This window comes from Salvelinus namaycush, chromosome 5 (genome assembly GCF_016432855.1).
Source record: "Salvelinus namaycush isolate Seneca chromosome 5, SaNama_1.0, whole genome shotgun sequence".
Lineage (NCBI taxonomy): Eukaryota > Metazoa > Chordata > Actinopteri > Salmoniformes > Salmonidae > Salvelinus > Salvelinus namaycush.
In genome coordinates, this window is record NC_052311.1 from 68,311,109 (window position 1) to 68,338,565 (window position 27,457).

Genomic DNA, 27,457 nt, shown 5'->3' on the forward strand with positions numbered 1-27,457 from the left:
ACCTTTACTCCCCTGGCCTCGTCTACACCTGTTACCCTCATTCCGTCACCTTGTCCCACACCCCTACCTCCACACTCTGGACATCAATACATTTGGTCTATTTTCCAATACTCTTCAAATGGCCAGCATGTTTAGATCATTTGGAATGTGACCCTCCATATCTGTCAGGCGTATCTGTGGTTTCAATAAAATATCTCTGTCCGTTCTTACCTCCTTTCAAGTGAAAAGACTGTCTGGCCAGCTCTTCCATATCAGATAAATGAGAGAAAGTGGGGAAAGGAAGCCATATTGGACTATTGGGATCCAGCCCAGCTCCTTGTTCCCTGTATATTGTATGGTGTTGTGCATGGTTGGATTCCATTCCTGTTCAGTTCAGTTCAAGAGATTAACAATCCTCATTGAAATTAAAGGCCACTTTTGAAGTCTTAAATGGGAATTCCAATTAATCTTTTGAATTGACTGACTTGAAATGGTATTGACCCCCTGTGAGCCAAACCCCTGCCTGTCTCCCTCCCCCATAGCTGTGACCCCCCCCAGTGTCGACCCCTGGGGCCCCTCTGTGCCCCTCTCCACCACCTCCTCTTTTGGGGGGCCAATAGACCCCTGGGCTGGGGACGGGGTTGATCCCATCATCACCTCTGACCCTTGGAGCGACTCCGCCAAACACACTAATGGCACAGGTACATCCACACACACACTGACACATAATGGCAAGGACATGTGGATGAGATACTCATTGACCCCCCCCCCCCCCCCCCCCCATTCACCCACCCACAAACACAGTTGTCTTGCATTCCATCCTCCCTCAGTAATAATGGTATAATGCCGTGGTGTCTAATCTGGTTAGTCACTATAAATACAGTACTCCATGTTCACCTTCACTCTCTGTCTCTCGGTCTGTAGGACACCCAGAACTGCGAGGTCAGTTAACGGGCGACAGTGCGGGTTCTCCGGTGTCCTTTGACCTCACATCTCTGTGCTCTTCACTTCCTGTCCGTAAGACCCCCGAGTCGTTCCTGGGGCCCAACGCATCGCTGGTGGACCTGGACTCACTGGTGTCTTCTAAACCCAAACCTAAACAACCTCCTCCTCCATCAATCTCCTCCTCCTCAACACATAACCCCTTCCTCCAGACCACAGGTACTGATAACACACACACATAAGCACATAAATACACACACACATTTTTAAGCACTTTGTGTTTGTAATAAATGAAAGTACATTGATTGAAGTATTCTCTCCTCTCCAGCCTCGTCTTCAGCCCCTGGCATGGCAGTCACCCCGGGCAGCACAATCTCCAGCAGGGGGGTTTCCCCGACGCCACCCCCCACCTCCAACCCGTTTGGCACGGCCGCCCCCATGTCCTCCATCTCCCCACAGCCCTCCACACTGGGCCTCAGCAGCCTCCGCACCAGCCCTGTACCACCCAACCCCATGGCATACCCTGGCATGGGCATGGGGCCTATGGGTATGGGAGCACCAGGCCTGGGGATGGGCATGATGCAGAGCCCCATGGGAATGTCTCCCTACGGCGGGCTCTCGCCCATGGGTCCTCCTGGGCCCTCTCACTTCATGGGGCCCGGAGGGGTCCTGCCCCCACAACTGAATTTTGGGGGGCCTACGGGGGCAGCTGGAGTGATGGGAGCCGGGGGAGCAGTGGGAGGGGCAGGAGTGACGGGCGCCAGCACCAATCCCTTTCTTCTTTGAGGGCGTTTCGGCACTCCCCCTTCCTCTTCAACACCCAATCCAGGCCCTGCCCCGCTCCTTGGCTCATCTACTGCCCCCCCCTTCCCCCCCAGAGTGATCCTACTTCAACACAAACAATTTATGTTTCCAAAAAGAAACGTGTGTACATCTCTATATTTAAAGAAAAAAAAGAAAATCTGAATTTGTTATTTTCTTTCAGAAGCATTTACATGTATTTTTCTCCTAGCTCAGATGAATTTCAACAACAACAAAAATATTTTGGTTCCTTTCATTTCAGTGGGATGTAGCGGGAGGGAAATAGACATTTATTTAGTTTTATTTAGTTTTATTGCGTTTTGGTTTCTTTCAGTCCTTTCTGAAATCAAGGTGGGTGTTTGAGAGTTTGGCTTCATCAGTAATGTCACTCTGATATAATATTGTATTATTGCACTGACAGAGATGGGGAGAGAGAGGGGACATGGCCACTAACAAACTGAAACACAAACAAATTCCTGTACCTGCCTCTTCCTCTTTGTCTGTAGAAGAGGAGGAATGAAGGAGGATTTTATTAAAAAAACTCCTGAACAAGATTTGGACAGAAAAAGCTGGCATTAACATTTCAGCCACAATATAGTCAAATCATTCAATAGCTGTTCTATTTTTTATTTAATGTAATTTATTTCTATTTTTTTCCTGCTCCTGGGAATGAATAAACAAGGGGGGAATATTACGCAATTATGCCATTAAATCAAATGCTTATTTTTTCTTACTGATTGTCATGGAAATCAAAATAAGGCATCTATTGGTTGAGGAGAGATGGAATGTGTTTTGTAAATGTATGAATGTGTCTGTCTCCATTCATCCTGCGTCCTCGCTTATTTCAGCAAGGTACAAATCTATTATTTTTGTTTTTAAAAATTGTCACTTGTATCAATGCTATGTAATGTTGGGATTTTAAATGAGGTATTATAAGGGTCACATTTTTCTGCCAATTTTATTTCACACATTTTTTATTAATCAGAAGCATTAGTCTTTCTCACTCTTTCATACAGGATGCCTCGTCTGCAGGTGTCTCTGGACATGACTGGACCCTCCTTTCCGACCCTCCTCCCTACGGGGGGAGAGCTACAGATGCTTCTTTTAAAAAGACAATTCAATGAATGAAAGAACTTAAACAACAGGGGACTTGATGACATGCTCCAAGCTGTTCATTTAGTTTGATGATTGTTATTTTATATCAACTAAAAGATCTCTTGTATCGGGTAAGGTCACATTTTGTGTGGTGTTAACTGTGAACATTCACATTTGAAAAGTGAAATAAAATAAATCCACAAAGGGTACGTTTCTTTACGTTAAATCTGTCTGTCTGGTGTACTGTGTGTTTGATGTTCCAATGCTGTTGGACAGGGAGAAACTGGGACAAGAATTCATTTTATAGTATTTTATTAACATATGAAGTCTCCTCTGTCAGTTGGAGCATATATGCATGTCCAGAAGCTTCTGTGAAGACTTCCAGATAGGGATACAATTGCAGAAAATAAGGAAAATAGGAACCAAAAAACTTTCAACCATTTCGCTATAGCAATACTGCATTCAGTCATAATGTACCAATGACCATCCTCACTGTGAAGAGTAGCGTGTGTGGTGAGGCAGCTGAATATAGGGTGTAGTGTTTTGTATGGGAGGCCCCTCGGAGTAGGAGGAAGTTTCCCCTAGATACTGATCTATGTTCAGTTTTGCATGTTTCCTCCCAGTGGTCCAGGTTCGTTTTGGGGAGAGTAAGCTGATCCTAGATCTGTGCCAGCGGGCAGCACTGATCCAGTAGACTTCCTGAATGGAATCGTGGGGCAAACAGAATCCACTCTGTCAGGCGATCAGAGAGTCCCAGTCAAAGTCATCTTGGATCTCCTCGCTGTTGTTATGGAGATGTTTCATAGGGGGACGGGGTTTAGGTTGAAGTTGGATCCCAGCTGTGAGAGAGAGAGTGGAGAGAAGACACTATCATAAGCCTCCTTTGTTGACTAGGAAACTACTGCACAGACCTCAAACTATTACAAGGACTGCAACTCAAGTCCCTTTCAAAGCAGTTTAATGTTCACTTCCCTATTATCACTTCCTGTTTCCTCATATCCTTCATGATGTGACTGGGGTGGACTTTCTACCTTACCAACCCAACCCAGCTCTTTCCCTGTTACATTAGTGGTAATGATGCCAAGGAAGGCAAGGAAACAGGAAGCAACAAGGAGAGGAAGCCTTTTGATTACATCACAGTGATATTATATTTGACTAAATAATCCCAACATGTACCATTGAGCAAAGCAAAGCTTTACACTGGTAGAAAATATTACTTCTTGTAAAAAAAAATAGGCTTTGCAATGAAAATGTTTGCCAAAACATCACTACTGTGTACTGGAAGTTGTAGAGCTAAAATACTGTCAATAGTTTAGAAAAGTGTCTTGTGGCTGAGGTCTCACCATTGGTCTGAGGAGCTCCAGGTTGGGTCAGGTGGGGCCTCTGTACACCCTGAGTTTGGGGGTGGAGGGGCCTCCTGGGGGGCTGACCACTGCTGGAGGGGGGGGCCAGGGGAGAGGGGTGGGTTAGGGTGGCCAGGGTGGGGGTGTTGTGAGTAAGGGGTGGGAGGAGCAGAGATTGAGGGGCACCATGGGCCAATGGGGAGTTGTTACCGGAGGACGAGCCAATTAGGCCCTTCTGAGTGAAGAAACGGTTCAACGAGTCACAGAGTGAAGTGAAGAGCGTCGGCTCCAGCGCCCAATCACAGAGCTCGGCCTGGCGCATGCTCTCCAAGAGGTCTGGAGGGGAAAATGAATAGCAGGGAGAAAGAGGAAGATTGTCAATGTGATAACTATTCTTGTCAATAGAAACAATGGGTAGCACTGATCTATAATTATCATGTAGTTTGTTAAGTGACCTGGGTGGCTAGTGAGGTCAATGTTGGCCCAGTCCAGACTGCTGGCGACCCTAAAGCTCTCCTTCAGAGTGTCTGTAGTACTGAACCAGTCTGCTGGCACCACTACAGAGACAAACAGAGAGAGAGGTGGTATAGGTTGTCAAATAGTTAGTTACTGTATCATATTCACACAGTGCAGTGACAAGCCTACAGGCACAGTTGAATAGGTTTTTGAAGTGCTAAGGTGTTCAGGTGTTGAGTTGTTATAATCACCACTGCTGTGAGACAGTCTGTCTGCCTCAGGAGGAGGCCCGGGTGCTACAGAGGGTACAGGGTGAGGGGAGAGAGGGGGGAGGGTTGGGGTGTGCAGTGGGGTACTGTCATTGGTCAACACAAATAAGGGACCCACGTCCGCTACAGAGAGAGAGAGCGAGAGAGTTAAACATTCACATACACAGATTCTCTGACAGCACAGACAGATATGTATAAAAACACTCATTTAGAAAGTGAGAGAGAACGTACATTGCGAGGCCACTCTCTCCCTGACGCTTCTGCAGAGGGACTGGAAGGAGGTGTAGAGGTCTGGCAGATTCAGATCAGAGAAGGAGAAATGGAGAAGGGGATCACAGGAGTGTGACGATTCGTAGGTGGGGGCAACATTAAGAGATGGGACAGAAAGAGAGGGAACAGAGAAAGCGGGAACAGAGAGAGTGGGAACAGAGAGAGCGGGAACAGAAGAAGGGAGAGTTTGAGGGGAGACAGAAGATGAGACAGTAGAGTGAGAGGTAGAAAGAGAGGGGAGAGAGTGAGGGACAGAAAGAGAGAGGAGAGAGTGAGGGATAGAAAAAGAGGGGAGAGAGTGAGGGATAGAAAGAGAGGGGAGAGTAGCAGAGGCAGTAGATGGGGAGACAGTCTCATGGGGGACAGGGAGAGAGGAGACAGGGGACTGCATATAGGGTGGCCGTTGCTGTGGAACCAAGGTGATAGACAACAGCTTATTATTTGGTTGTAAAACCCATGATCTTTATCAATCTACTGGATACATTTGTTGGGACTGAACTTACTCTACCTTGCATGGTGGGGGGGATAGTTGTTGACTGGGTTCCTGTGGCGATGCTAAAGGCCTATAATGGTCTGTCTGTGGAGATGCTAAAGGCCTATAATGGTCTGTCTGTGGCGATGCTAAAGGCATATAATGGTCTGTCTGTGTAGATGCTAAAGGCCTATAATGGTCTGTCTGTGGAGATGCTAAAGGCCTATAATGGTCTGTCTGTGGCGATGCTAAAGGCATATAATGGTCTGTCTGTGGCGATGCTAAAGGCGTATAATGGTCTGTCTGTGGAGATGCTAAAGGCGTATAATGGTCTGTCTGTGGAGATGCTAAAGGCGTATAATGGTCTGTCTGTGGAGATGCTAAAGGCGTATAATGGTCTGTCTGTGGAGATGCTAAAGGCCTATAATGGTCTGTCTGTGGAGATGCTAAAGGCCTATAATGGTCTGTCTGTGGAGATGCTAAAGGCGTATAACGATCTGTCTGTGGAGATGCTAAAGGCGTATAATGATCTGTCTGTGGAGATGCTAAAGGCGTATAATGGTCTGTCTGTGGAGATGCTAAAGGCCTATAATGGTCTGTCTGGGGTGAATGCTGTTTCTCTGCCTGCATCACTGAGACATTGGGGACCTGGATGGACCCCTCCTCCTCTTCAGCTGGATACGGACGCTTGGTTCCTTTCAGCGGATTGGGCTCTGAGGGGCCGTCCATCATCCAATAGGAACCCTGGAAACACAAGAGGTGGAGGGTTCTCACAATTTATAAGTATTATTACAAAAGTACAAAAAAGTATGAAACTGTAATATACACTGCTCAAAAAAATAAAGGGAACACTTAAACAACACAATGTAACTCCAAGTCAATCACACTTCTGTGAAATCAAACTGTCCACTTAGGAAGCAACACTGATTGACAATAAATTTCACATGCTGTTGTGCAAATGGAATAGACAAAAGGTGGAAATTATAGGCAATTAGCAAGACACCCCCAAAAAAGGAGTGATTCTGCAGGTGGTGACCACAGACCACTTCTAAGTTCCTATGCTTCCTGGCTGATGTTTTGGTCACTTTTGAATGCTGGCGGTGCTCTCACTCTAGTGGTAGCATGAGACGGAGTCTACAACCCACACAAGTGGCTCAGGTAGTGCAGTTCATCCAGGATGGCACATCAATGCGAGCTGTGGCAAAAAGGTTTGCTGTGTCTGTCAGCGTAGTGTCCAGAGCATGGAGGCGCTACCAGGAGACAGGCCAGTACATCAGGAGACGTGGAGGAGGCCGTAGGAGGGCAACAACCCAGCAGCAGGACCGCTACCTCCGCCTTTGTGCAAGGAGGTGCACTGCCAGAGCCCTGCAAAATGACCTCCAGCAGGCCACAAATGTGCATGTGTCAGCATATGGTCTCACAAGGGGTCTGAGGATCTCATCTCGGTACCTAATGGCAGTCAGGCTACCTCTGGCGAGCACATGGAGGGCTGTGCGGCCCCACAAAGCAATGCCACCCCACACCATGACTGACCCATCGCCAAACCGGTCATGCTGGAGGATGTTGCAGGCAGCAGAACGTTCTCCACGGCGTCTCCAGACTCTGTCACGTCTGTCACATGTGCTCATGTGCTCAGTGTGAACCTGCTTTCATCTGTGAAGAGCACAGGGCGCCAGTGGCGAATTTGCCAATCTTGGTGTTCTCTAGCAAATGCCAAATGTCCTGCACGGTGTTGGGCTGTAAGCACAACCCCCACCTGTGGACGTCGGGCCCTCATACCACCCTCATGGAGTCTGTTTCTGACCGTTTGAGCAGACACATGCACATTTGTGGCCTGCTGGAGGTCATTTTGCAGGGCTCTGGCAGTGCACCTCCTTGCACAAAGGCGGAGGTAGCGGTCCTGCTGCTGGGTTGTTGCCCTCCTACGGCCTCCTCCACGTCTCCTGATGTACTGGCCTGTCTCCTGGTAGCGCCTCCATGCTCTGGACACTACGCTGACAGACACAGCAAACCTTTTTGCCACAGCTCGCATTGATGTGCCATCCTGGAAGAACTGCACTACCTGAGCCACTTGTGTGGGTTGTAGACTCCGTCTCATGCTACCACTAGAGTGAGAGCACCGCCAGCATTCAAAAGTGACCAAAACATCAGCCAGGAAGCATAGGAACTAAGAAGTGGTCTGTGGTCACCACCTGCAGAATCACTCCTTTTTTGGGGGTGTCTTGCTAATTGCCTATAATTTCCACCTTTTGTCTATTCCATTTGCACAACAGCATGTGAAATTTATTGTCAATCAGTGTTGCTTCCTAAGTGGACAGTTTGATTTCACAGAAGTGTGATTGACTTGGAGTTACATTGTGTTGTTTAAGTGTTCCCTTTATTTTTTTGAGCAGTGTATATTCAGTATATTTTGAAATATCATGCTTTTATCTATTTTTAGCCTATGTATCGTATTTCAAAGAAAACAGTGGATCACTGAGTGCACTGGCCACTAATGTCTTCACGTGGCAACATTGTGGCCATTTGAAACAGTCACTGGCCCTGTTTGAATGTTTTTAGAATGACTCACCTTCCCAGGGTCACTTTGGGGTCGAGGAACCTTCCGGAAGCATTTATTGAGGGACAGGTTATGGCGGATGGAGTTCTGGGAGGCAAAATCAGCATGAACATGTTTTGCAGTAACACAATCATTTTGGATAATCGACTTTGGACAGTTTGCACATGGAGTGTTTGGAGTATTTCTGATTACTGCACCTTCCATCCCCTGCCAGATCTGCTGTAGTAGGGGAACATGTCACTTATCCACATGTAGATGTCATTCAAACTCAACTTCCTGCCGGGGGCTGCGCCTATCGCCATAGCGATGAGGGTGGCATAGCTGTGAGGGGGCTTGGCTTTGGATCCAGAGGAAGGAAAGGGGGCAGGGATGGGGGGAGGAAGATCACTTCTCTCTCTCCCTCTCTCTTTCTTTCTCTCCCCCTCTTCTCCTCCTCTCTCTCTTCCTGATTGCAGTGAGCTGATTCCCAGCTGGGGGAGCCAGTCTATGCTGGTTAGACTGGAGTCCAAGTTAGAAGACATGCTCTCTCTCTCTCTCTGTCAGGGCTCTGAGGGTTGGAATAAAAGCCTGTACACACTGCAACCCTCCAGGACCAGAAGTGCCCACCTGCTGTAGAATATAACATGTATAACAACAGTTCTATAGAACAACATTACAGTAAGACTCACCACAGCAATGCAATACTGTCATCAGCACTGCCGTTTTAGATGGTGTTGTTTACATTTCACATGTTGTGTTTCAATGGAACTATAACACTCACAATAGAGACTGACTTTGTTATGTGTCTTAGCACTTCAAGTGTTTGTTCATAGTTTTCTGTTTAGTTAGGAGTAAGAGTGATTGACTTACCTCTCCCTCCTTGGTCAATGAAGGCCCCAAGGCCTCAAACACGTAATATTTGATGTTCTCATCAGTTGTGCAGTATACTCAGTGACAGGTTAGTGTTATTCCTCCCTATTTCTTTATCTCTCGCTCTCATTCCCAATCGGTTGATCCTCACCAGCTCTTATCGTCTTTTCTCTTTTTGAAAGTTTCAGTGTGTGGAGAAAAAAAATGTATAGCAGACTGCTTCCTTTTTCTCTCCCTCTCTTTCTTCCCCTCCCTTTCAGTCTGCCCCTGAATGAGGTCATCCACTCCTCCCCTTCTGTGACATCACAGATTCTGTTCCTCCACCTCTGAAGGGTTGTCTACACCCCTTGTCTGCTTGAGGAAGTTGCCACAGTTCTAGGATTAGATTACCATACCTTCATTCCGTGGGGTGTTAAGAGTGAAAATACAAAAGTGACCACATTTCAGTGTCTATAGGATCATTTATGAACTTTTACCTAGTCCTCTGTCTCATCTCTCCCCTGTGGACTGTAGAAGGTGGAGTGGAAGTGTCAGAAGAAAGCCCTAAAAATGGTCAAAGACTCCAGCCTCCCAAATCAGACTGTTCTCTCTACTACCGTACGGCAAGCAGTACCGATGCACCAAGTCTGAAACCAACAGGACCCTGAACAGCCTCTACCCCAAGCTATGAGACTGCTAAATAGTTAGCTAAATACTTAACCAATATCTACCTGGAATATATGCATTGACCCTTTTTGCACTAACTCTTCACTCATCACATATCACATACACTGCTGTTACTGTTTATCTATCCCATTGCCTAGTCACTTTATCCCTACCTTTACCTATATGTACATATTTACCTCAATTACCTTGTACTCCTGCACATCGATTCAGTACTGGTACCCTGTGTATATAGCAAAGTTATTATTACTCATTATGTATTATTACCTTTTGTTATTATTGTTCTACTATTTCTATTTGTTTTCTTCTCTGCATTGTTGGGAAGGGCCCTTAAGAAAACATTTTACTGTTAGTCTACCAAGCAAGTGACAAATATAATGTGATTTAGAGTAGGAAAGATGTAAGCCTACCAGCAGACACAGAGCAAAACTCACAACAGTAATATGATGTCATCAAAGCGCTCCTATATACGCTCCCTTCTCCATCCCCCCATTTCAAAGATGATCAACATTCAGCAGTCAGCATGGAGAACAGCAGCATGGGTTTATTTCCGTACTTGTGTTCACACAGTGTTTCAGATGCATTCACAGACAACAAGAAGGAGCTTGTCTTCTCTACAGAGAGCTGAAGAAGGCTAGCAAGGCTGTGTCAGGGGACGGCTGGACCAATAGCTTCTGGATCTATGGAAGGAAACATGATCACATGAACATTCCAGATTCATCCACTGCTGGACACTATTTACATTACATAGGCTTATACAAGAGTAACGACTTGTGTAATAACCTATGTAATTAACATGTAACAGGCTGAGTGACATTGTGTAATCACAACACTAACAGATAAGACAATAGGCAGTGTGTGTATTCTGAAAGGTGGAGGTCACATGGTACAGTACCTCTCTAAAGTTGGGGTGTTTGGCATCTTGCACTAGCTGTAGTAGGACGGCCTCTGTGGTGGTCAGGAAGGCTCCACTCTGCCTCAACCGGGACAGGGCAAACAACCGGTCTGTCTGACTGGAGATAGAAATAGAGAAGGGAAAAGAACATCTCAGCACCAGAAATGTTTAACCAGTGAAAATGTGAGCATATTATGTCATTGAAGAAAAACAGTATTGTCATATTGAAGAGAAATAGTAGGGAACACAGTAGTACCTTCTGGATGAGACGGCATCAGCCACGATATGGACCTCCATACCCTTCTCCAGCAGGTCAAAGGTCGTGCACTAATTAGTGGGAGAAGAACAGATAGATGAGCCCTATTTACAGTAAATTAAATTAATTATGAACTTGTTCCCAAGGGTCAATCTGAACAAGGCTCCAGATTCAGGTAGGGTAGGGAAAAACTGATCACAGATCTGAGCTTAGGGACCAATTCCAGTCATATCTGACCCTGTGGTCTCACCGCGATGCAGGCCTGTGTCTCTATCCCACAGAGGATGGCTATCTTGGGGTCTCCCAGGGCTTTGAGCTCCTTCTCCACTGGCTCTATCATCATGGTGAACTTGGTCTTGGCGTGGGCTGTCAGGTCCCCAGCCCCCAGCTCAGGCACCGTGGGACCCAGGCCTTTAGGGTACTGCTCTGTCACTATGGGGGGGATGCCCAGAACACGGGCTGCCTGGGGTGGGGGGGAGACACATTTAATTTGTATTGGCTGCTATGTGGGTGGCAACAACTTTAACTTGTAATGAGCTGTATGAATATGAGTGTGTGTGTGTGTGTGTGTGTGTGTGTGTGTGTGTGTGTGTGTGTGTGTGTGTGTGTGTGTGTGTGTGTGTGTGTGTGTGTGTGTGTGTGTGTGTACCTGTAGCAGTCTGGCTGCGTTGCTGATGATGTTGGTGAACTGGAAGATGTTGGGTCTGAACTTCTCCTGCATGTCACACAGTAAGAGTACTGAGCCCTTTGTTGACAGTCTGCCAATCCCTGCCACTGAGAGAGCAATATGTAGTGAGAAAATGGAGAGGAGAGATTAGACTAGAAGAAGTACTACATCAAAATGGTGCTCAATGGATCAGATTCAGAGGACTGTGACAGAAAACATTTGTGACAGCAAAATCATGTTCTCAACTCTCAACATTTGTTTATTCAACTCAAGACACAGACGAGACAACAAGAGGATTCAATGCATGTAATTATTTCAATGTCATGCTGTATTTGTATGTATACAGTGGGTATGCTCATAGGGAATTCGTATGATGTCACATAGATATTGCAGATTTTGATATTTCACTGTAATGTTTTTAATGCATGTCAACTTTAAAGGAATGCATGTCCAGGAATGCCTAAATGCCTAAAGAAAGCAAATAAGCATTAAATTGGTAAAGAAAAGGCAAAAGGATCAAACGTACTGTTGATAGTGGGGGTTTGACGTGTGGAATGGTTGAACTTGAAGGTCAAACTTTCTACAGCCGCCGGACAGTTGACGCCCCCTCCTTATTAGCAAAATCTAGGAACATTTTAGATTTATGACATAGTAAACAGGGTTACACATACAGTACACAACCAACATTCAGCATGTGAAATAAAGGACCGAGACTGTCATAGAATTAGACATTGATTGCTAGATCAAGCTGTAAAATATATTGGCTAAACAGAGACAGCGATAATTGCATTGACAACACACCTCAACAATTCACGAATAGATGGAAAAACCACGAGATCAACTGTCAACTACCACCACGGTTCACTAATTACCCTAAAACGCCCCAACATCCAATACACCAATCGAATGAGATGCATTGAGCATTGACATTGGTTTCGGCCAATAGCATGCAGCGTTTTCCCCATAACGAGCGCGCGTCAGAATCTAGTGCACACACTCATGATAAGGACTGCTGAGGATGTCTGACAACGCAGAGTCTCCTACAGAAACGCAAAAAGATGAGCCTTCAACCCCACAACAGCCTACGGAAGACTCGGGGACGGCAGACGATAAGAAAAAAAGTATATTATGAGCGAGTGTTTGACTCACAGTTAAATTTACAGTAACGTATCGTGCTTTCTGTTTACAAGCAAACTGACCCGGAAGAGGTTGATTGACAGTTGTGTCAGTCAATAGAATTGAAACAATTTTGTAAACGGCGAATCGATGGTCAGGAATGGCCATACATTTTAAGAAGGGCGGGCGCTGGCTGAATGGTTAAATTTTAGCTTGCATTTCAAACTATGTTTACCTCTTACTTTAACACATTATACAATTTTTTTTTAAGGCTGAGACATCATTTTATTTTTTTCTTACTACATAGAACATGCCAAAATCAATTTTCAGACGTTACGGCGTGTGTCATGGTCATGGCGATAATGATTTCACAGTCCAAGATCTACCTATTTTTCCAGCTGACTATAACATAGCTGCAAACCTATGATAGTTTAGGTTGCAAAATTAGGTTATGTGGCTAATACATCGATCACTAGTCACTTTAATAATGCCACTTTAATAATGTTTACATATCTTGCATAACTCATCTCATATGTATATACTGTATTTTATACCATCTATTGCATCTTGCCTATGCCGCTCTGTCATTGCCCCTCCATATATTTATATGTATATATTCTTATTACATTCCTTAGATTTGTGTCTATTAGGTACTTGTTGTGGAATTGTTAGATTACATGTTAGATATTGCTGCACTGTCGGAACTAGAAGTACAAGCATTACGCTACACTTGCAATAGCATCTGCTAATCATGTGTATGTGTTCAATAACATTTGATTTGATAACACAGATCAGGGCATTAACTTTAGTCTAGCAGTGTATTGTTATGCTATGCAAAATATACATGTATTCTGTCTCCCTCTCATTCTCCCTTCCTATTTCTCTCCCTAGTTGATGTGTTGTTGAAGGCAGTAGGAGACACCCCCATCATGAAGACAAAGAAATGGTCGGTAGAGAAAGGGAGGACAGTGCAATCACTCTCTCAGTTCATCTCTCGGTTCCTCAAGATGGAGGCCAATGAACAACTGGTGAGTTATTGTGTGTGCTTTTCAATAGTTGTCTCCTTCTATTCAGCTAGAGGAAGTGGACAGGTGATACCTATGGTATATGCACCAATGAGGCAAAGATATTTAGAACTAACCTAAGATGGTTCATCTGTGTCAGTTTACAGTGGGAGCAAGTAAAGCCTAGCACGATCCTATAGAGTATCACAGTATGAGTCATTATACCCATAATACCTAGCGGTCAAACGGAAATGGTTCCAATTGTTTTTCCACCATTCATTTTTCCCATATGGGATTTTAGAAACACTTAAAATAAAGGCTGTGTTTTGTGTAGGCTTACTCTGGTGTGACATTTTGATAACCGTGTAAACTTCTCTCAGACAAGGTGACTTTTATCAATATATTTGCCTGTATTTACCCCCAACAAATGAAATACTAATTATCTGCTAATGTGGCTATTATAAAGAACTACAAATGCCGAATTGAGGAAAAGGTAAGAATCTCTGGATTAATTATCTAACGTTAGCTAAATGTTGTAATTGATAAATTGACAACATTTCTTAAAATGTACCTGTTTGCAAAGGTGCCAGCTAGAGATGATGTGCAGGGATTTGTAGTCTGCAGGGTGCCTACTTTGATGCTAATTAGCATTTTCGAATCTGAGAATAAATAGAGGTGAATATATTGATAAAAGTAACCTTGTCTGAGAGATATTGACATGGTTATCAAAGCGTCATGCCAGGGTAAGCCGACATGAAACGCAGCCCTTCATTTAAGTGTTTCTAAAATCCCCTATGAGAAATGAATGGTGGAAAACCGATTGGAACCATTTCCCTGTTTGACCGTTCTTAACGGATGCTTCAGCTTTATAGCCTCTGTGACATGTCTGGACTACCCCTTCTGTCTGTGACTGAGGTATGAACTGGAGAAAGCATCCTGGCCCCTTGATATGCACCCACTGTGGCCTTTCATCTGGGACTATAGTGCGTCAGCTTGTTCAATGATTCTAAACACCCATTGCGCTCTCACACACACACACACACACACACAGAATGGGCTTTATTGGCAAGTGAAATAGATAATAAACAATAAAAAAAAATCTCTCTCTCCACACAGTTCATTTACGTCAACCAATCATTCTCTCCCTCGCCTGATCAGGAAGTAGGAGTCCTGTTTGAAGTGAGTACTTTTCATTTGAAATAATTTTGGAGGCCTTGGGAAATGCAGTTTTTCTGTTATTTATTTGTCCTGTGGTAAGTTAGTTGACCACCGGAGGGAGGTCTAAGTGAGCAGTTCCCTGTGAGATGGAGCTGTTCTTATCTTCACAGTGACTACTGTTCCCTGGGGCCAGTACACTACTGTATGTGTTATGTCAATACAGGCCTGGAGTATTCACCAAGGATGTAAATAAACCCTGGATTGCTGATGCTATATATTAACCATTGAGAGGCTAGAAACAAGGAAAATGTTTTTATTTTTATGTTTTGATCATAATATAATTTAAAAGTATGCATTAAGGTGTCTGTAATATCATAAACAAGACTATGTGAGGTGATTCTGAGAATTTGGTTACAAAATAGCCTCTAGCCCAAGGCTACCCCTTCAGTGTTTACAGATCAGAAGGAACTGTATAGATGTTTGGCAGAAGCTCCACTATGCTCATTGCAAGCCTGTATGATGGAGCCAGCATCACATATGACTTACTATCTAATTCTCTTCAGACCTGTTAACACTGGGGTAAAGGCTGAAGGTTTATCAGGCGCAGTTCTCCTGGTCTAAGGGTCAGGGTGGTAGTGTCCACTTGACCCCCTCTTGACCCATGACCTTGACCGTCCTTATTAAATACCCGCTAAATACTTCAGCTGATGTTCTGTGCTCCCTTTCCTATTCTTCTAAAAGAGCAACTCTTACCCTCTCTGTTTTTCAGTGTTTTGGCAGCGATGGGAAGCTTGTTCTACATTATTGTAAATCTCAAGCCTGGGGTTAACAGTTTTTAGCCCTTTACAGTTCAAACGCATAGACACACTATTGTTTATACTCCTTCCTTGCCTAAACCAATGTTGTCATTGCTAATTTCTTGTTTGTTTTGCTGTACATAACCCAATGTAAATAAATCGTGGCTATATAAAGTAAACCCACTCTGTCCCCTGTGTTGTCTCCAGACAATTATAGACATTAATAGGAAAATGTCAGGATTTGGCTTTGCACAGGGGGCATAACCTGTCCGGCTAGGATACTTACACTAAATATATCCCCACACAGATTGAGATGAGTGCAACAATTCAAACACAAACACTGTAATGACATGGGATGGTGCCAAGAGTGGGTGAAAGTTGAGTTGGGGTTAGTCAAGAAAGGTAGAGGGGGTACTAGGGAGGGAGGGAGTGATATGGGAGAAACTACAGTAACAGATGGATTTAGAGGGATTACATGGATTTGGGATGGGTCTGTGACACAAATTCCCAAGAAAGACAGAAAAAGGAGGAGTGTGGCGGGGGACTCACACTCGTCCTGGAGCATGAGAGAGAGTGGGAAAGGAGGATAGAGAGAGGAGCATCCGGCTGGAGAGGTAAGGGTCACAACTGCTCATTCTGACAAAGGGGTATTAGAGAGAGGAGTAGTGCAGAGTACTTGGGTTAAACCAGGGATGACAAAAATACCAAAAAATGTGTGCAAAGTTATTGCTTGGTCAACATAAATGTCTCAGCATGTCGGAGAGGAGTGAGGAAAAATACGAAGAGGATAGGAAGGAAAGATTGTGATGGAGGAAAATAAATGTCAGCAAAAGACGGCAGTAGAAAGATTGCATTGTAGTGATGGATGTTGTCTCGAGAGAAAAATAGACTTCTGTTTCTTTTGTAGTGAGGCAACGATGCAGTTTCGATTTGGTGCCAAATTTCAGGCTAAGAATTAGTAGTTCCTAGAACTGAATTTACATGAATAAGCTGTTAAGAGTTTGACATGGAGAAAAGAATGATGTACTTCCTGATGTGCTCTATGGTTGTTTATGTCTTGTACTGTCCGTTAAAAAAATATATAAATATTGCAACTGAAATGACTGAAAGAGAATGTTGCTGTTGGTAACTGAGGATTATAGGGAAAATCACATTGTATTGGTCGTATACACATATTTAGCAGATGTTATTGGTCACATACACATGTTTAGCAGATGTTATTGGTCGTATACACATATTTAGCAGATGTTATTGTGGGTGTAGAGAAATGCAGGTATAATGAAATGGCACTGGGTTTTTAACATACAGTAGGTCATTTTGTGTTTAACATTTGTTGATTCATTGCCCATTTGTTATGCCAATGGATTTCAGTTTATTGACTGCTACAGAATGTGTTGGGTATTAAACTTGAATATAATGGCCTATGTAAACAATACCTGCAAATCTGAAACGTTTTTCACCGGACATAGCCGTGGGAAGTAGTTTGGGGGTGTGGGTTTTTGCCCGCGTTACAGGCGGCTATATCGGTCCGCTAATACAGAACTAGTAAAACGAGTACTATTTTATTAAACTTTGTTTTTGATTCTGATTTTTCAGGGGGTCCTGCAGCACACTCAGCACCCATACTTCTCACTGAGAAAGTGGTTAATCTATCCTGTGTTAACATTGCAGGGATCGCAAACAGTGTGAGAGAGAGACCAGGAGAGAGAGCCAGAGTGGGTTTCACACTCTTAACACACCTAACACAAACAGATTCGAGCAGATTAACATGGATTACCAGAAAAATGATTTAGATCAGAGGCTTAACTAATGATTTCATCAAAAAAAGTAATCTGTACATTTTATTCCCTACATCTTTTTCCTCCTCTACTTTAAGTCGTGAGGAGGATGCCGTGAGCGGTAGAGGCAGGCCAGAACCTCTTAATCAGGAAGTAGAAAGTTAATAACGGGGTGCAGGTCACAGAACGATATGGGTTACTCCATAACCATATGCAAACACACAGTGAACTCTTGGACCTGTACGACCCTGACTATGACCTGTACGACATTACTATGAGTAAGATATACTGTATCTGCCCTAAGATGTGAACTCTTGGACCTGTACGACCCGTCACCCTGAGCATTACTATGAGTAAGATATACTGTATCTGCCCTAAGATGTGATCATACGGAAAACACTTGTACGCCAAAGCAAAATGTATTCCAATAATATCTCTACATTTGATGATACGTTTTACGGCTGGATCTGATAGTATCTGTATCAAGTCTGTATGATCAAAACTCACTGTAGGACTAGAGTGAAAAGTTAGGCGACAAAGATCTAGATAGCATATCCGATAGCTCTCTAAGGTTTATGATGAAAGGCGGCTAGGAGCTAGTGATCTATTTACTCCCATTACTGTTGAATGGTTAGAGTGAAGAGCCCTAGGGATCTATAACAGCATAAACCTTCAGTCCTGGTTGGACAGACATGTCCTCCTCCCATCCCTTTCTTTTCTCCTGGGGTGACCCCTCTCCTTTGTTCATTTTCCATTCTGTCCACCTCTTATTTTCCATCCCTCTTTTAACTTGACAGAATCTTATCGGACTCTCTCTCTTTCCCCTTCTCTCTCTATTCTTGCTTTCCCTTTGTCCCCATTTTCTCATCTGTTCTCTACATTGTTTTTATCTTCTCTTGTTTTTTTACTCTGTTCTTTTTGAAACTCTCTTTCACTGATTTCAATCTATCACCAGAACTGTCATCATCTTCTTCATCATCCTCTACATCACCAACAACAACTTCATCCTCACATACTGCTGTTGATACTTATATCCCATCTTCCTCCCTTTGTCCATCTGTCTTTCATCATCCTCTTCTTCTCCTTCCCCTGCCCTGAGTCTCTACACACTTCTTCTTCTCCCGCCCTATCCCTCCTTCTTGACCTTCTCTTACCCTCTCCCCTCCTCCCTGTGTGGCCATGTTGGAGAACATGTCTCGTCGGTCCCGCTCCCTGCTGTCCCTGACCCTGACCACTCTGGCTCTGGCCCTGTCCATCCTGGCTCTCTGCACCTCCTACTGGTGTGAAGGGACTCACAAGGTGGTCAAGCCTCTCTGCCTGTCTCCGGTCAAGATGAGGAACTGTGGGCAGAACAACAGTGAACCCTACACCACAGGTATGCCTCCTACGTAACTGTCACCTGTGTAATTGTGATGTCATTTCCTGTGGCACTCTCAACACACCCAGTGTCACCCTAACTTATTGACCCACCCCTCACTGTGATCATATGTATATCCTGTTACTGTCATCACTAGTCAGCCCTACGGATCCTAAGCTATTATCTAAACGTTTGGATGTACTAGGGAGTCTGAACTGCATTCATTAGGTTCAAGTACCCATCTAAGTGTTAGACAAATAGAAGGACAGTGTTTCACATAAGAATTACACAACTGTAACACCATGGTGACATCTGCCAGCCATTTATGACATACTGTCTTCTGACTGCGTGTGTGTGAGAGAGAAAGTGTCTTCTGATGTGTGCATGCTTGTGTGTGTGTGTTCGGTGATAGTCTGCCTTGCTCTTCATGCCCACTTGGGTTGAAACCCCATCACAACCCTCATCCAAGTGCTCCCAAATGGCCAAACACCCAAAAGATGCCAGTCTGATTTCGTTTTTTACTCCAAATCAACTGTTTTCAAATAAGTTGTCAGTTGATCATCTCAGCAGTACGTTCTGGCCACTTATGTGGCCTCTTCCCCTATCCTCCCAAGGTTTATGATACTGTACATATTTCATCTAACCTTTCAAACCTGCCTCCACATCCCTCATTGAAAACAACTTTTCTCTGAGCTGTAATCTGCTGGGTGTGAGGAATGCAGATGAATCCTGGGGTTTTGTCCTGTCCTCTCTGCTCCCTGGTCTGTATTGTGCATAATCCAGTGAGATTGAGATGAACACTTTATAACTCCATACATTAATCCAGTTAGAGAGCTGCAGTGTTCAGTACGTACTGTAGCACCGCTAACCACAGCAGGAGGCTCACCTGATACACACGCTAACCACAGCAGGAGGCTCACCTGACACACACGCTAACCACAGCAGGAGGCTCACCTGACACACACGTTAACTACAGCAGTAGGCTCACCTGATACACATACTAACCACAGCAGGAGGCTCACCTGATACACATACTAACCACAGCAGGAGGCTCACCTGATACACATACTAACCACAGCAGGAGGCTCACCTGACACACACGCTAACCACAGCTGAAGGCTCACCTGACACACACGCTAACCACAGCAGTAGGCTCACCTGACACACACGCTAACCACAGCAGGAGGCTCACCTGACACACACGCTAACCACAGCAGGAGTCTCACCTGACACACACGCTAACCACAGCAGGAGTCTCACCTGACACACACGCTAACCACAGCAGGAGTCTCACCTGACACACACGCTAACAACAGCAGGAGGCTCACCTGACACACACGCTAACCACAGCAGGAGTCTCACCTGACACACACGCTAACCACAGCAGGAGGCTCACCTGACACACACGCTAACCACAGCAGGAGGCTCACCTGACACACGCTAACCACAGCAGGAGGCTCACCTGACACACACGCTAACCACAGCAGGAGGCTCACCTGACACACACGCTAACCACAGCAGGAGGCTCACCTGACACACACGCTAACCACAGCAGGAGTCTCACCTGACACACATACTAACCACAGCAGGAGGCTCACCTGACACACACGCTAACCACAGCAGGAGGCTCACCTGACACACACACTAACCACAGCAGGAGGCTCACCTGACACACACGCTCACACACATGCACGTGAATACACACCCACATATGCATGTGAATAAACAAATACACACACTTAGTAACACAGGTGGTTGATCCTGTCTGAGTTATGTTATAAATACCTTAGTGTTGTAGACAATGGGGAATAGATTTGGGAGTAAATCCATTTAGAGGGATTACATCCAATGTGAGTTTTACTACAGAGATAGGAGCGACAAGCTGACTCAGTGTCATTCACAAGAAATGGGATGCGATTTTAATCAATCCCTACTGGGCATTAATGTCAATTCAATGTCAATTCAACGTCTATTTAATTGAATTGAAATGACATGGAAACAATGTTGATTCAACCAGTGTGTGCCCAGTGGGTCACTTCTTAGAAAGGATAAGAGAAAGAATTTAGGATTTTACTCCGAATGTTCAGGTATTTGGAACTTAAGGGTTCTGGGGCGGCAGCTAGCCTAGTGGTTAGAGCGTTGGACTAGTAACCGAAAGGTTGCAAGATTGAATCCCCGAGCTGATAAGGTTAAAATCTGTATTTCTGCCCCTGAACAAGGCAGTTACCCACCGTTCCTAGGCCGTCACTGAATATAAGAATTTGTTCTTAACTGACTTGCCTAGTTAAATTAAGATCAAATTAAAAAAAAGAGCGGTGAACAGAAAGATACAGTTCCACTGTCATCAGATGGATACCAAGATAATATTCTACTCTCCCCAGAGAGCCCAACTCAGAACCCATACAACAGAACCCTGTCCCCCCAGAGGAGAGATGAACTGGCTAAGATCCGCCAGAGACAGCTGGACAATGCTGTCCACTACATCTGGGAGACAGGAGAGGACAAGTACACCTTCAGATACTTCCACACTGGCTTCTGGGAGAGCTGTGAGAAACACGTTGATGGTGAGAAAGGCTACAAGCACACTTTACTTTTCTCTCTCACAAAAAGTTGAAAACCGCTAATATTGCTCTAAATCTTTCCAGGTGAGAAGTGTCGCAGCTTTATTGAGCTGACTCCTGGTGAAACACAAGGTGTGTTCTCTCTCTCTCTCTCTCTCTCTCTCTCGCTCTCTCTCTCTCTCTCTCTCTCTTTTTCTCTCATTCTCTCGCTTCCTCTTTGCCTGTTGTGTCTAGTTTTGCATTATGTTATTTTGAGGATGGGCCTCCCATTGATACAGTGTGTGTGTGTGTTTGGTTTTATTATCCTTGTGGGGACCAGATGTGGGGAAGTTCGGACATGTGGAGACAAGGAAAAAGGCTATTTTAGGCTCAGGGGTTAGGTTTAGGGTTACAATTAGGGTTAGGAGGTTGAGATTAAGGGTTAGGGTTATGGCTTAGGGAAAATAGGATTTTGAATTGGAATCATTTGTTTGGTCCGCACAAGGATAGTAAAACAAACGTGTCTGTGTGTGTCTCCAGGTGTGTTATGGCTATCGGTGATATCTGAGTTCACTTACATCGGTCTATTGGGAATGGGCTTTCTGTTGATGTGGCTGGAGTTGTTGTGTTCCCATAAGGAGATACACGCTCTCAAAATCAACGCCTATGCTGCCATCTGCACCGTACTGTCAGGTAATGCCTCTACTCCTTCACTTTCTCCCTAACCTCCCTCCCTCCCCTGTCTTTACTGTATCTTCCTCTGAAGCACTTCTCTTGTTCATATCCTTCTTTACACCTCCAGACTTCTCCTCTTTATCTCTATCTGCCTAGACAAGATGTTCAGTTAATGAATCAATGAAACAGTAAATCAATGCTTTTCTCTCCCCCCCTCCAGGTCTGATGGGGATGGTGGCCCACATGATGTACACCACAGTGTTCCAGATGACTGTCATCGTTGGCCCTAAAGACTGGAGGCCTCAGACCTGGGACTACGGCTGGTCATTCGCGTGGGGATTCATTCACACTCTTAGTAGTGAATAGTAGGGACCCTTCTTTCATAGCCCTCTCTCTCTAATGACCCCTCCCCCTCTCTCTGTGGCCTCTCCTCAGCCTGGCGTGGATCTCCTTCAGCTGTTGTATGGGAGCTGCAGTCTTCACCCTCAACTCTTACACCAAGACCATCATCGAGCTGCGCCACAAACAGAGGCTCCGATTGGAGGAGGCTCGCACCGCCAGCCACGCCCCTCCCTACAATGAGGTGGTCCCCGGGAGTGGGCTCTACTCTGTCAGCGGCCTATTGCAGTGCCCAGACGGGATGATTGACGTGGCGTGGGCGCCTGATGGGACCGTGATGGGGGTGGGGAACGGGGATGTACCAACTCTAGTGTTGCTAGGAGGGTGTGGGCCAGAGGGCTGTGAGGACTGTGAGAGAGAGATGGATGAGATGGAGGAGGCCATGGAGAGGGAAAGAGCTTATTCGCCCTGTTAATAAGTGATGGGTGGGGCTAAAGAGAACAGAGGAGGACTATGGGTAATGTAGTCACTTTACAGGTACTGTATATGCACCTTGAGCTCTCAAGATGGAAAGAGTAAGACAGCGTGAGACAGAGAAAGAGTGAGACAGAGAGACCGAGACCGAGAAAGAGTGAGACCGAGTGAGAAAGAGAAAGAGTGAGAAAGAGAAAGAGTGAGACTGAGAAAGAGTGAGACTGAGAAAGTGGGAGGGGAATAGTTATGACATGAGAGATAAGGAATGCTGATATACTTCTCTTGCACTGCTTGTGGGGCAGAAGCAGAACTTGATGGACATGGGACACGGGAACTGTGTTGGCTGTAAGAGCTACAGTATCCCCTCTTTGACATTGAACAGAGATCACCTTGACATACATGGTTCGGGCTAACGCTCCTCACATTGTCATTCATTAATACAATAGTGCCTAATGGTAAGGGATTGTTATACAGTACATGTACACTACCGTTCAAAAGTTTGGGGTCACTTAGAAATGTCCTTGTTTTTGAAAGTAAAGCAATTTTTTGGTCCATTAAAATAACATAAAATTGATCAGAAATACAGTGTGTAGACATTGTTAATGTTGTAAATGACTATTGTAGCTGGAAACGGCAGATTTTTTATGGAATATCTACATAGATGTACAGAGGCCCATTATCAGCAACCATCACTTTTGTGTTCCAATGGCACGATGTGCTAGCTAATCCAAGTTTATCATTTTAAAAGGCTAATTGATCATTAGAAACGCCTTTTTCAATTATGTTAGTACAGCTGAAAACTGTTGTTCTGATTAAAGAAGCAATAAAACTGTCCTTCTTTAGACTAGCTGAGTATTTGGAGCAACAGCATTTGTGGGTTCGATTACAGGCTCAAAATGGCCAGAAACAAAGCACTTTCTTCTGAAACTCGTCAGTCTATTCTTGTTCTGAAAAATTAAGACTATTCCAATTGAGAAATTGCCAAGAAACTGAAGATCTCGTACAACACTGTGTTCTACTCCCTTCACAGAACAGGGCAAACTGGCTCTAACCAGAATAGAAAGAGGAGTGGGAGGCCCCGGTGCACAACTGAGCAAGAGGACAAGTACATTAGAGTGTCTAGTTTGAGAAACAGACACCTCACAAGTCCTCAACTGGCAGCTTCATTAAATAGTACCTGCAAAACACCAGTCTCAACGTCAACAGTGAAGAGGCGACTCCGGGATGCTGGCCTTCTAGGCAGAGTTGCAAAGAAAAAGCCATATCTCAGACTGGCCAATAAAAATAAAAGATTAAGATGGGCAAAAGAACACAGACACTGGACAGAGGAACTCTGCCTAGAAGGCCAGCATCCCGGAGTCGCCTCTTCACTGTTGACATTGAGACTGGTGTTTTGCGGGTACTATTTAATGAAGTTTCCAGCTACAATAGTAATTTATAACATTAACAATGTCTACACTGTATTTCTGATAAATGTTATGTTATTTTAATGGACAAAAAATTTGCTTTTCTTTCAAAAACAAGGACATTTCTAAGTCACCCCAAACTTTTGAAGAGTAGCGTACGTAAATGTATCCATGTTAGAAATAGTTTTACCATAAGTATCCAATACTTTCTGACCTTTGTAAATCATGCTTTTCACTTCGTCTGAATGGGTCCCATTCTGAATCTGTAAAATAAACAATAATCTCTGTGTCAATCTGAAGTGGAACTGATGTTATTCATGCATCTCAGCCCTCCTTCCTCCACCTCTCCTATAGGAGACATCGACCATATCTGCATTTCTCTATCTGTCTGTGGTATCTCTACTGTAGATTTCTCTATCTGTCTGTGGTAGCTCTACTGTAGATCTCTCTATCTCTCTGTGGTATCTCTACTGTAAATCTCTATTTCTCTCTCTGTGGTATCTCTACTGTAGATCTCTCTGTATTTCTCTATCTCTCTGTGGTATCTCTACTGTAAATCTCTCTATTTCTCTATCTCTCTGTGGTAGCTCTACTGTAGATCTCTCTGTATTTCTTTATCTCTCTGTGGTATCTCTACTGTAGACATCTCTGTATTTATCTCTCTGTGGTATCTCTATTGTATATTTCTCTGTATTTCTCTATCTCTCTGTGGTAGCTCTACTGTAGACATCTCTGTATTTCTCTATCTCTCTGTGGTATCTCTATTGTATATTTCTCTGTATTTCTCTATCTCTCTGTGGTAGCTCTACTGTGGATCTCTCTGTCTCTCTGTGGTAGCTGTACTGTAGATATCTCTGTATTTCTCTATCTGTGGTAGCTCTACTGTGGATCTCTCTGTCTCTCTGTGGTAGCTGTACTGTAGATCTCTCTGTATTTCTCTGTCTCTGGTAGCTCTACTGTAGATATCTCTGTATTTCTCAATCTGTCTGTAGTAGCTCTACTGCAGATCTCGCTGTATTTCTCTATCAGTGTAGATGAAGGGGCAGAGACAAGTTAAAGAATCATTTTTAAGCCTTGAGACAATTGAGACATGGATTGGTTAAGTGTGCTGGGTAGGCTGGGTTTCTGTACAGCACTTTGAGATATCAGCTGATGTAAGAAGGGCTATATAAATACATTTGATTTGATTTTGATTTGCCATTCAGAGCGTGAATGGGCAAGACAAAAGATTTAAGTGCCTTTGAACAGGGGATGGTAGTAGGTGCACCGGTTTGTGTCAAGAGCTGCTGGGTTTGGTCCACCACCCAAAGGACATCCAGCCAACTTGACACAACTGTGGGAGGCATTCGAGTCAACATGAGCCAGCATCAATGTAGACACTTTCGAAACCTTGTAGACTCAATATTAGGGGTTTACCACCACTATGTGTGTAAAACACTGTAAATGAGCTATTAGTTAATCAATACACAAGCATAAGAGGACACAAGGCAGATAATTCCCCTGCAGCTAGACAGAGACAAATAAGAGAGAGATGGAACGAGAGATAGGGATGCAAAGATTATAGGGAATTTTCTTCTGTCTGCTTTCCGATGTTGGACAGTAGATTATGACAGTAATCCCGAGTTGGACAGAGAGAAGAAGGGAACGACTGAGGAGGGAAGGGAGGAGTAAGGAGGGAGGGGGAGGAGAATGCGGGGGACAAGAAACGGCCTTGGAAATAAATATAGGAACACGGACACAATTTTGCACGCACAGGCATGCATAATACATTATAATACACACACAGCACGTATTTTCATGGTGTCAGAAAATCCGGGATTATCTGACCATGTGTAAATATGATCAAAAACATAAGACCCTTGTCCTTTGTTTGTGTATCACATATTTTAATACATGAAGTCACTGTTTGGACAATAGGTACCATATAGAAACCCTACTATTCTTACTGAAAACAGACTATTTTTAGGTCACGGACTAATTTGTGGGACATCACGGACACACACACACACATGCACACACACACAAAATGATTTGCAATACACAGAATTTATGAGAAAAGCTTTAATCCACCATATGCAGCGTATAACTCTTTGATTAAAAACAAAAAGACAATTGCAGGATAAAAATCTAAAAGCCACCATCACAACCATGCAAATTCCTAATGGAGAAAAGGTTTTTTTATTCTACAGATTTTCAATTTCTTTTCCCAAATACCTGTGTCCGAACTGTTACCATTTATCACATTTGCACATATCAAGTGTTCCTTCTACAGCAACACCATTTAGAGCTTCTTAGAATAATGAAATGTGTAGAATGAACAATGGTTACCAAATGATCAAGTCCATGAGTATTCAGGACACTGCAAAACACTAGACCACCATTACTTTTACACGATCATCTCACAGTACCAAAAAGCTATTGTAGCTTCAATCTGACAGGAAAACAGCATTTAGCAGGGATATTGTATCAATATACAAACAAATAAATACACTTGTGCCTCAATTTTTATGTTGTGTTTATATTGCATCAAACACTAATTACAATAGCGGCCATCTAACCTTCATATTTATCACATCTACCTTCATAAAACAGCCTCAATCCAATAGACATACATGCACAGACAGACATGTATACTATAACCAACATAAACCCCTACTTTCTTAGAAGGTACAATTAAGACACCGCAATACAAGAGTATTTACACAGAAGAGAAAGACAGAACACTAGAATACAATGACAAAGATAGAGGATGAGAGGAAGAAATAGTGTGTGAAGGAGAAAGAGGTAAAGAAGAAGGGATGACTAGTCAGTGATGGGTTCGTAGTGGATGAGACGCATGGCGTTTTCGTTCTCGGTCACCCCCTTGATGAACTCTCCCTCTGCCAACCGGTCTGAGAGGGAGACAGAGAGAGAAATAAATAAATAAAGGGAGACACAGAGAGAGAAAGACAGAGACAGAGAGAAGTTGTAAAATGATTAGTGTTTGACTCCCGAGTGGCACAGCAGTCCCTGGTTCACTACAGTCCCTGGTTCGAATCCAGGCTGTATCACATCCGGTCATGATTGGGAGTCCCATAGGGCAGCGCACAATTAACCCAGCGTCGTCCGGGTTTGGCCGGGGTAGGCCGTCATTGTAAATAAGAATTTGTTCTTAACTGGCTTGCCTAGTTAAATAAAGGTTAAATACATTTTTTTAAATAAAATATTTTTCCTCAGGGTGACTGCTGTGTACCACACCGTACTGTATATACCATCTGTTAGTAGTTCCTCAACATTACATACTGTATGTGTACTGTATA

At 44.1% G+C, this 27,457-nt stretch overlaps 6 protein-coding genes across 13 annotated transcripts in view; 3 read left to right on the plus strand and 3 right to left on the minus strand.

Moving 5' to 3' along the window:
- The window catches only part of LOC120048820 (epsin-1-like), a 32,230-nt gene extending 29,187 nt beyond the window's left edge, over positions 1 to 3,043 (plus strand). For all 3 annotated transcript variants that reach the window (XM_038995069.1, XM_038995067.1, XM_038995070.1), the window contains 3 exons: positions 522 to 680; positions 904 to 1,140; positions 1,250 to 3,043. In XM_038995069.1, coding sequence (XP_038850997.1) covers positions 522 to 680; positions 904 to 1,140; positions 1,250 to 1,707 — 854 coding nt within the window. In that variant the 3' untranslated portion in view covers positions 1,708 to 3,043. The remainder of the gene's footprint in view (positions 1 to 521; positions 681 to 903; positions 1,141 to 1,249) is intronic.
- Positions 3,044 to 3,112: 69 nt separating this feature from the next.
- LOC120048822 (forkhead box protein J2-like) lies at positions 3,113 to 9,307 on the minus strand. 6 transcript variants are annotated; one of them, XM_038995073.1, is made up of 10 exons: positions 9,034 to 9,307; positions 8,382 to 8,793; positions 8,197 to 8,271; positions 5,818 to 6,371; positions 5,664 to 5,718; positions 5,117 to 5,561; positions 4,868 to 5,008; positions 4,616 to 4,717; positions 4,161 to 4,496; positions 3,113 to 3,656 (listed from the first exon to the last, which is right to left on the minus strand). In XM_038995073.1, exons 2-10 carry the CDS (start codon positions 8,703 to 8,705, stop codon positions 3,553 to 3,555), a joined length of 2,136 nt encoding a protein of 711 aa, XP_038851001.1. In that variant the 5' UTR covers positions 8,706 to 8,793; positions 9,034 to 9,307; the 3' UTR covers positions 3,113 to 3,552. The 6 variants fall into 6 exon arrangements, with proteins under 6 accessions (XP_038851001.1, XP_038851000.1, XP_038850999.1 ...); XM_038995072.1 differs by having other exon boundaries at positions 5,664 to 6,371; positions 8,382 to 8,790; XM_038995071.1 differs by having other exon boundaries at positions 5,664 to 6,371.
- Positions 9,308 to 10,209: 902 nt separating this feature from the next.
- Positions 10,210 to 12,441, minus strand: LOC120047770 (isochorismatase domain-containing protein 2-like). Its single transcript, XM_038993323.1, has 7 exons — positions 12,316 to 12,441; positions 12,041 to 12,138; positions 11,497 to 11,621; positions 11,098 to 11,310; positions 10,848 to 10,918; positions 10,592 to 10,709; positions 10,210 to 10,376 (listed from the first exon to the last, which is right to left on the minus strand). Coding segments are annotated over exons 2-7 (594 nt in total). The 5' UTR covers positions 12,042 to 12,138; positions 12,316 to 12,441; the 3' UTR covers positions 10,210 to 10,310.
- A 55-nt stretch (positions 12,442 to 12,496) lies between these two features.
- Positions 12,497 to 15,772, plus strand: LOC120047771 (ubiquitin-like protein ATG12). Its single transcript, XM_038993325.1, has 4 exons — positions 12,497 to 12,635; positions 13,522 to 13,658; positions 14,751 to 14,813; positions 15,562 to 15,772. Exons 1-4 carry the CDS (start codon positions 12,533 to 12,535, stop codon positions 15,619 to 15,621), a joined length of 363 nt encoding a protein of 120 aa, XP_038849253.1. The 5' UTR covers positions 12,497 to 12,532; the 3' UTR covers positions 15,622 to 15,772.
- A 261-nt stretch (positions 15,773 to 16,033) lies between these two features.
- LOC120048823 (germ cell-specific gene 1-like protein) lies at positions 16,034 to 23,252 on the plus strand. Its single transcript, XM_038995077.1, has 6 exons — positions 16,034 to 18,742; positions 21,106 to 21,288; positions 21,370 to 21,417; positions 21,805 to 21,957; positions 22,160 to 22,271; positions 22,375 to 23,252. Exons 1-6 carry the CDS (start codon positions 18,547 to 18,549, stop codon positions 22,751 to 22,753), a joined length of 1,071 nt encoding a protein of 356 aa, XP_038851005.1. The 5' UTR covers positions 16,034 to 18,546; the 3' UTR covers positions 22,754 to 23,252.
- A 3,132-nt stretch (positions 23,253 to 26,384) lies between these two features.
- LOC120048824 (recoverin-like) overlaps positions 26,385 to 27,457 on the minus strand; it is a 14,366-nt gene continuing 13,293 nt past the window's right edge. Inside the window, exon 3 of the mRNA XM_038995079.1 lies at positions 26,385 to 27,049. Coding sequence (XP_038851007.1) covers positions 26,961 to 27,049 — 89 coding nt within the window. The 3' untranslated portion in view covers positions 26,385 to 26,960. The remainder of the gene's footprint in view (positions 27,050 to 27,457) is intronic.

Coding starts and splice junctions, on each gene's coding strand:
- LOC120047771 (XM_038993325.1), top strand. CDS start 12,533: ATGTCTGACAACGCAGAGTCTCCTACAGAAACGCAAAAAGATGAGCCT. Junction 12,636..13,521: donor GGCAGACGATAAGAAAAAAA/GTATATTATGAG, acceptor TTCTCTCCCTAG/TTGATGTGTTGTTGAAGGCA. Junction 14,814..15,561: donor AAGTAGGAGTCCTGTTTGAA/GTGAGTACTTTT, acceptor TCTGTTTTTCAG/TGTTTTGGCAGCGATGGGAA.
- LOC120048822 (XM_038995072.1), bottom strand. CDS start 8,705: ATGTCTTCTAACTTGGACTCCAGTCTAACCAGCATAGACTGGCTCCCC. Junction 4,718..4,867: donor CAGACTGTCTCACAGCAGTG/GTGATTATAACA, acceptor TTGTCTCTGTAG/TGGTGCCAGCAGACTGGTTC. Junction 4,497..4,615: donor TGACCTCACTAGCCACCCAG/GTCACTTAACAA, acceptor TTTCCCCTCCAG/ACCTCTTGGAGAGCATGCGC.
- LOC120048823 (XM_038995077.1), top strand. CDS start 18,547: ATGTTGGAGAACATGTCTCGTCGGTCCCGCTCCCTGCTGTCCCTGACC. Junction 18,743..21,105: donor CAGTGAACCCTACACCACAG/GTATGCCTCCTA, acceptor TACTCTCCCCAG/AGAGCCCAACTCAGAACCCA. Junction 22,272..22,374: donor GACTACGGCTGGTCATTCGC/GTGGGGATTCAT, acceptor GCCTCTCCTCAG/CCTGGCGTGGATCTCCTTCA.
- LOC120047770 (XM_038993323.1), bottom strand. Junction 10,710..10,847: donor GATGCCGTCTCATCCAGAAG/GTACTACTGTGT, acceptor TTCTATCTCCAG/TCAGACAGACCGGTTGTTTG. Junction 10,377..10,591: donor AACACCCCAACTTTAGAGAG/GTACTGTACCAT, acceptor TTCCTTCCATAG/ATCCAGAAGCTATTGGTCCA.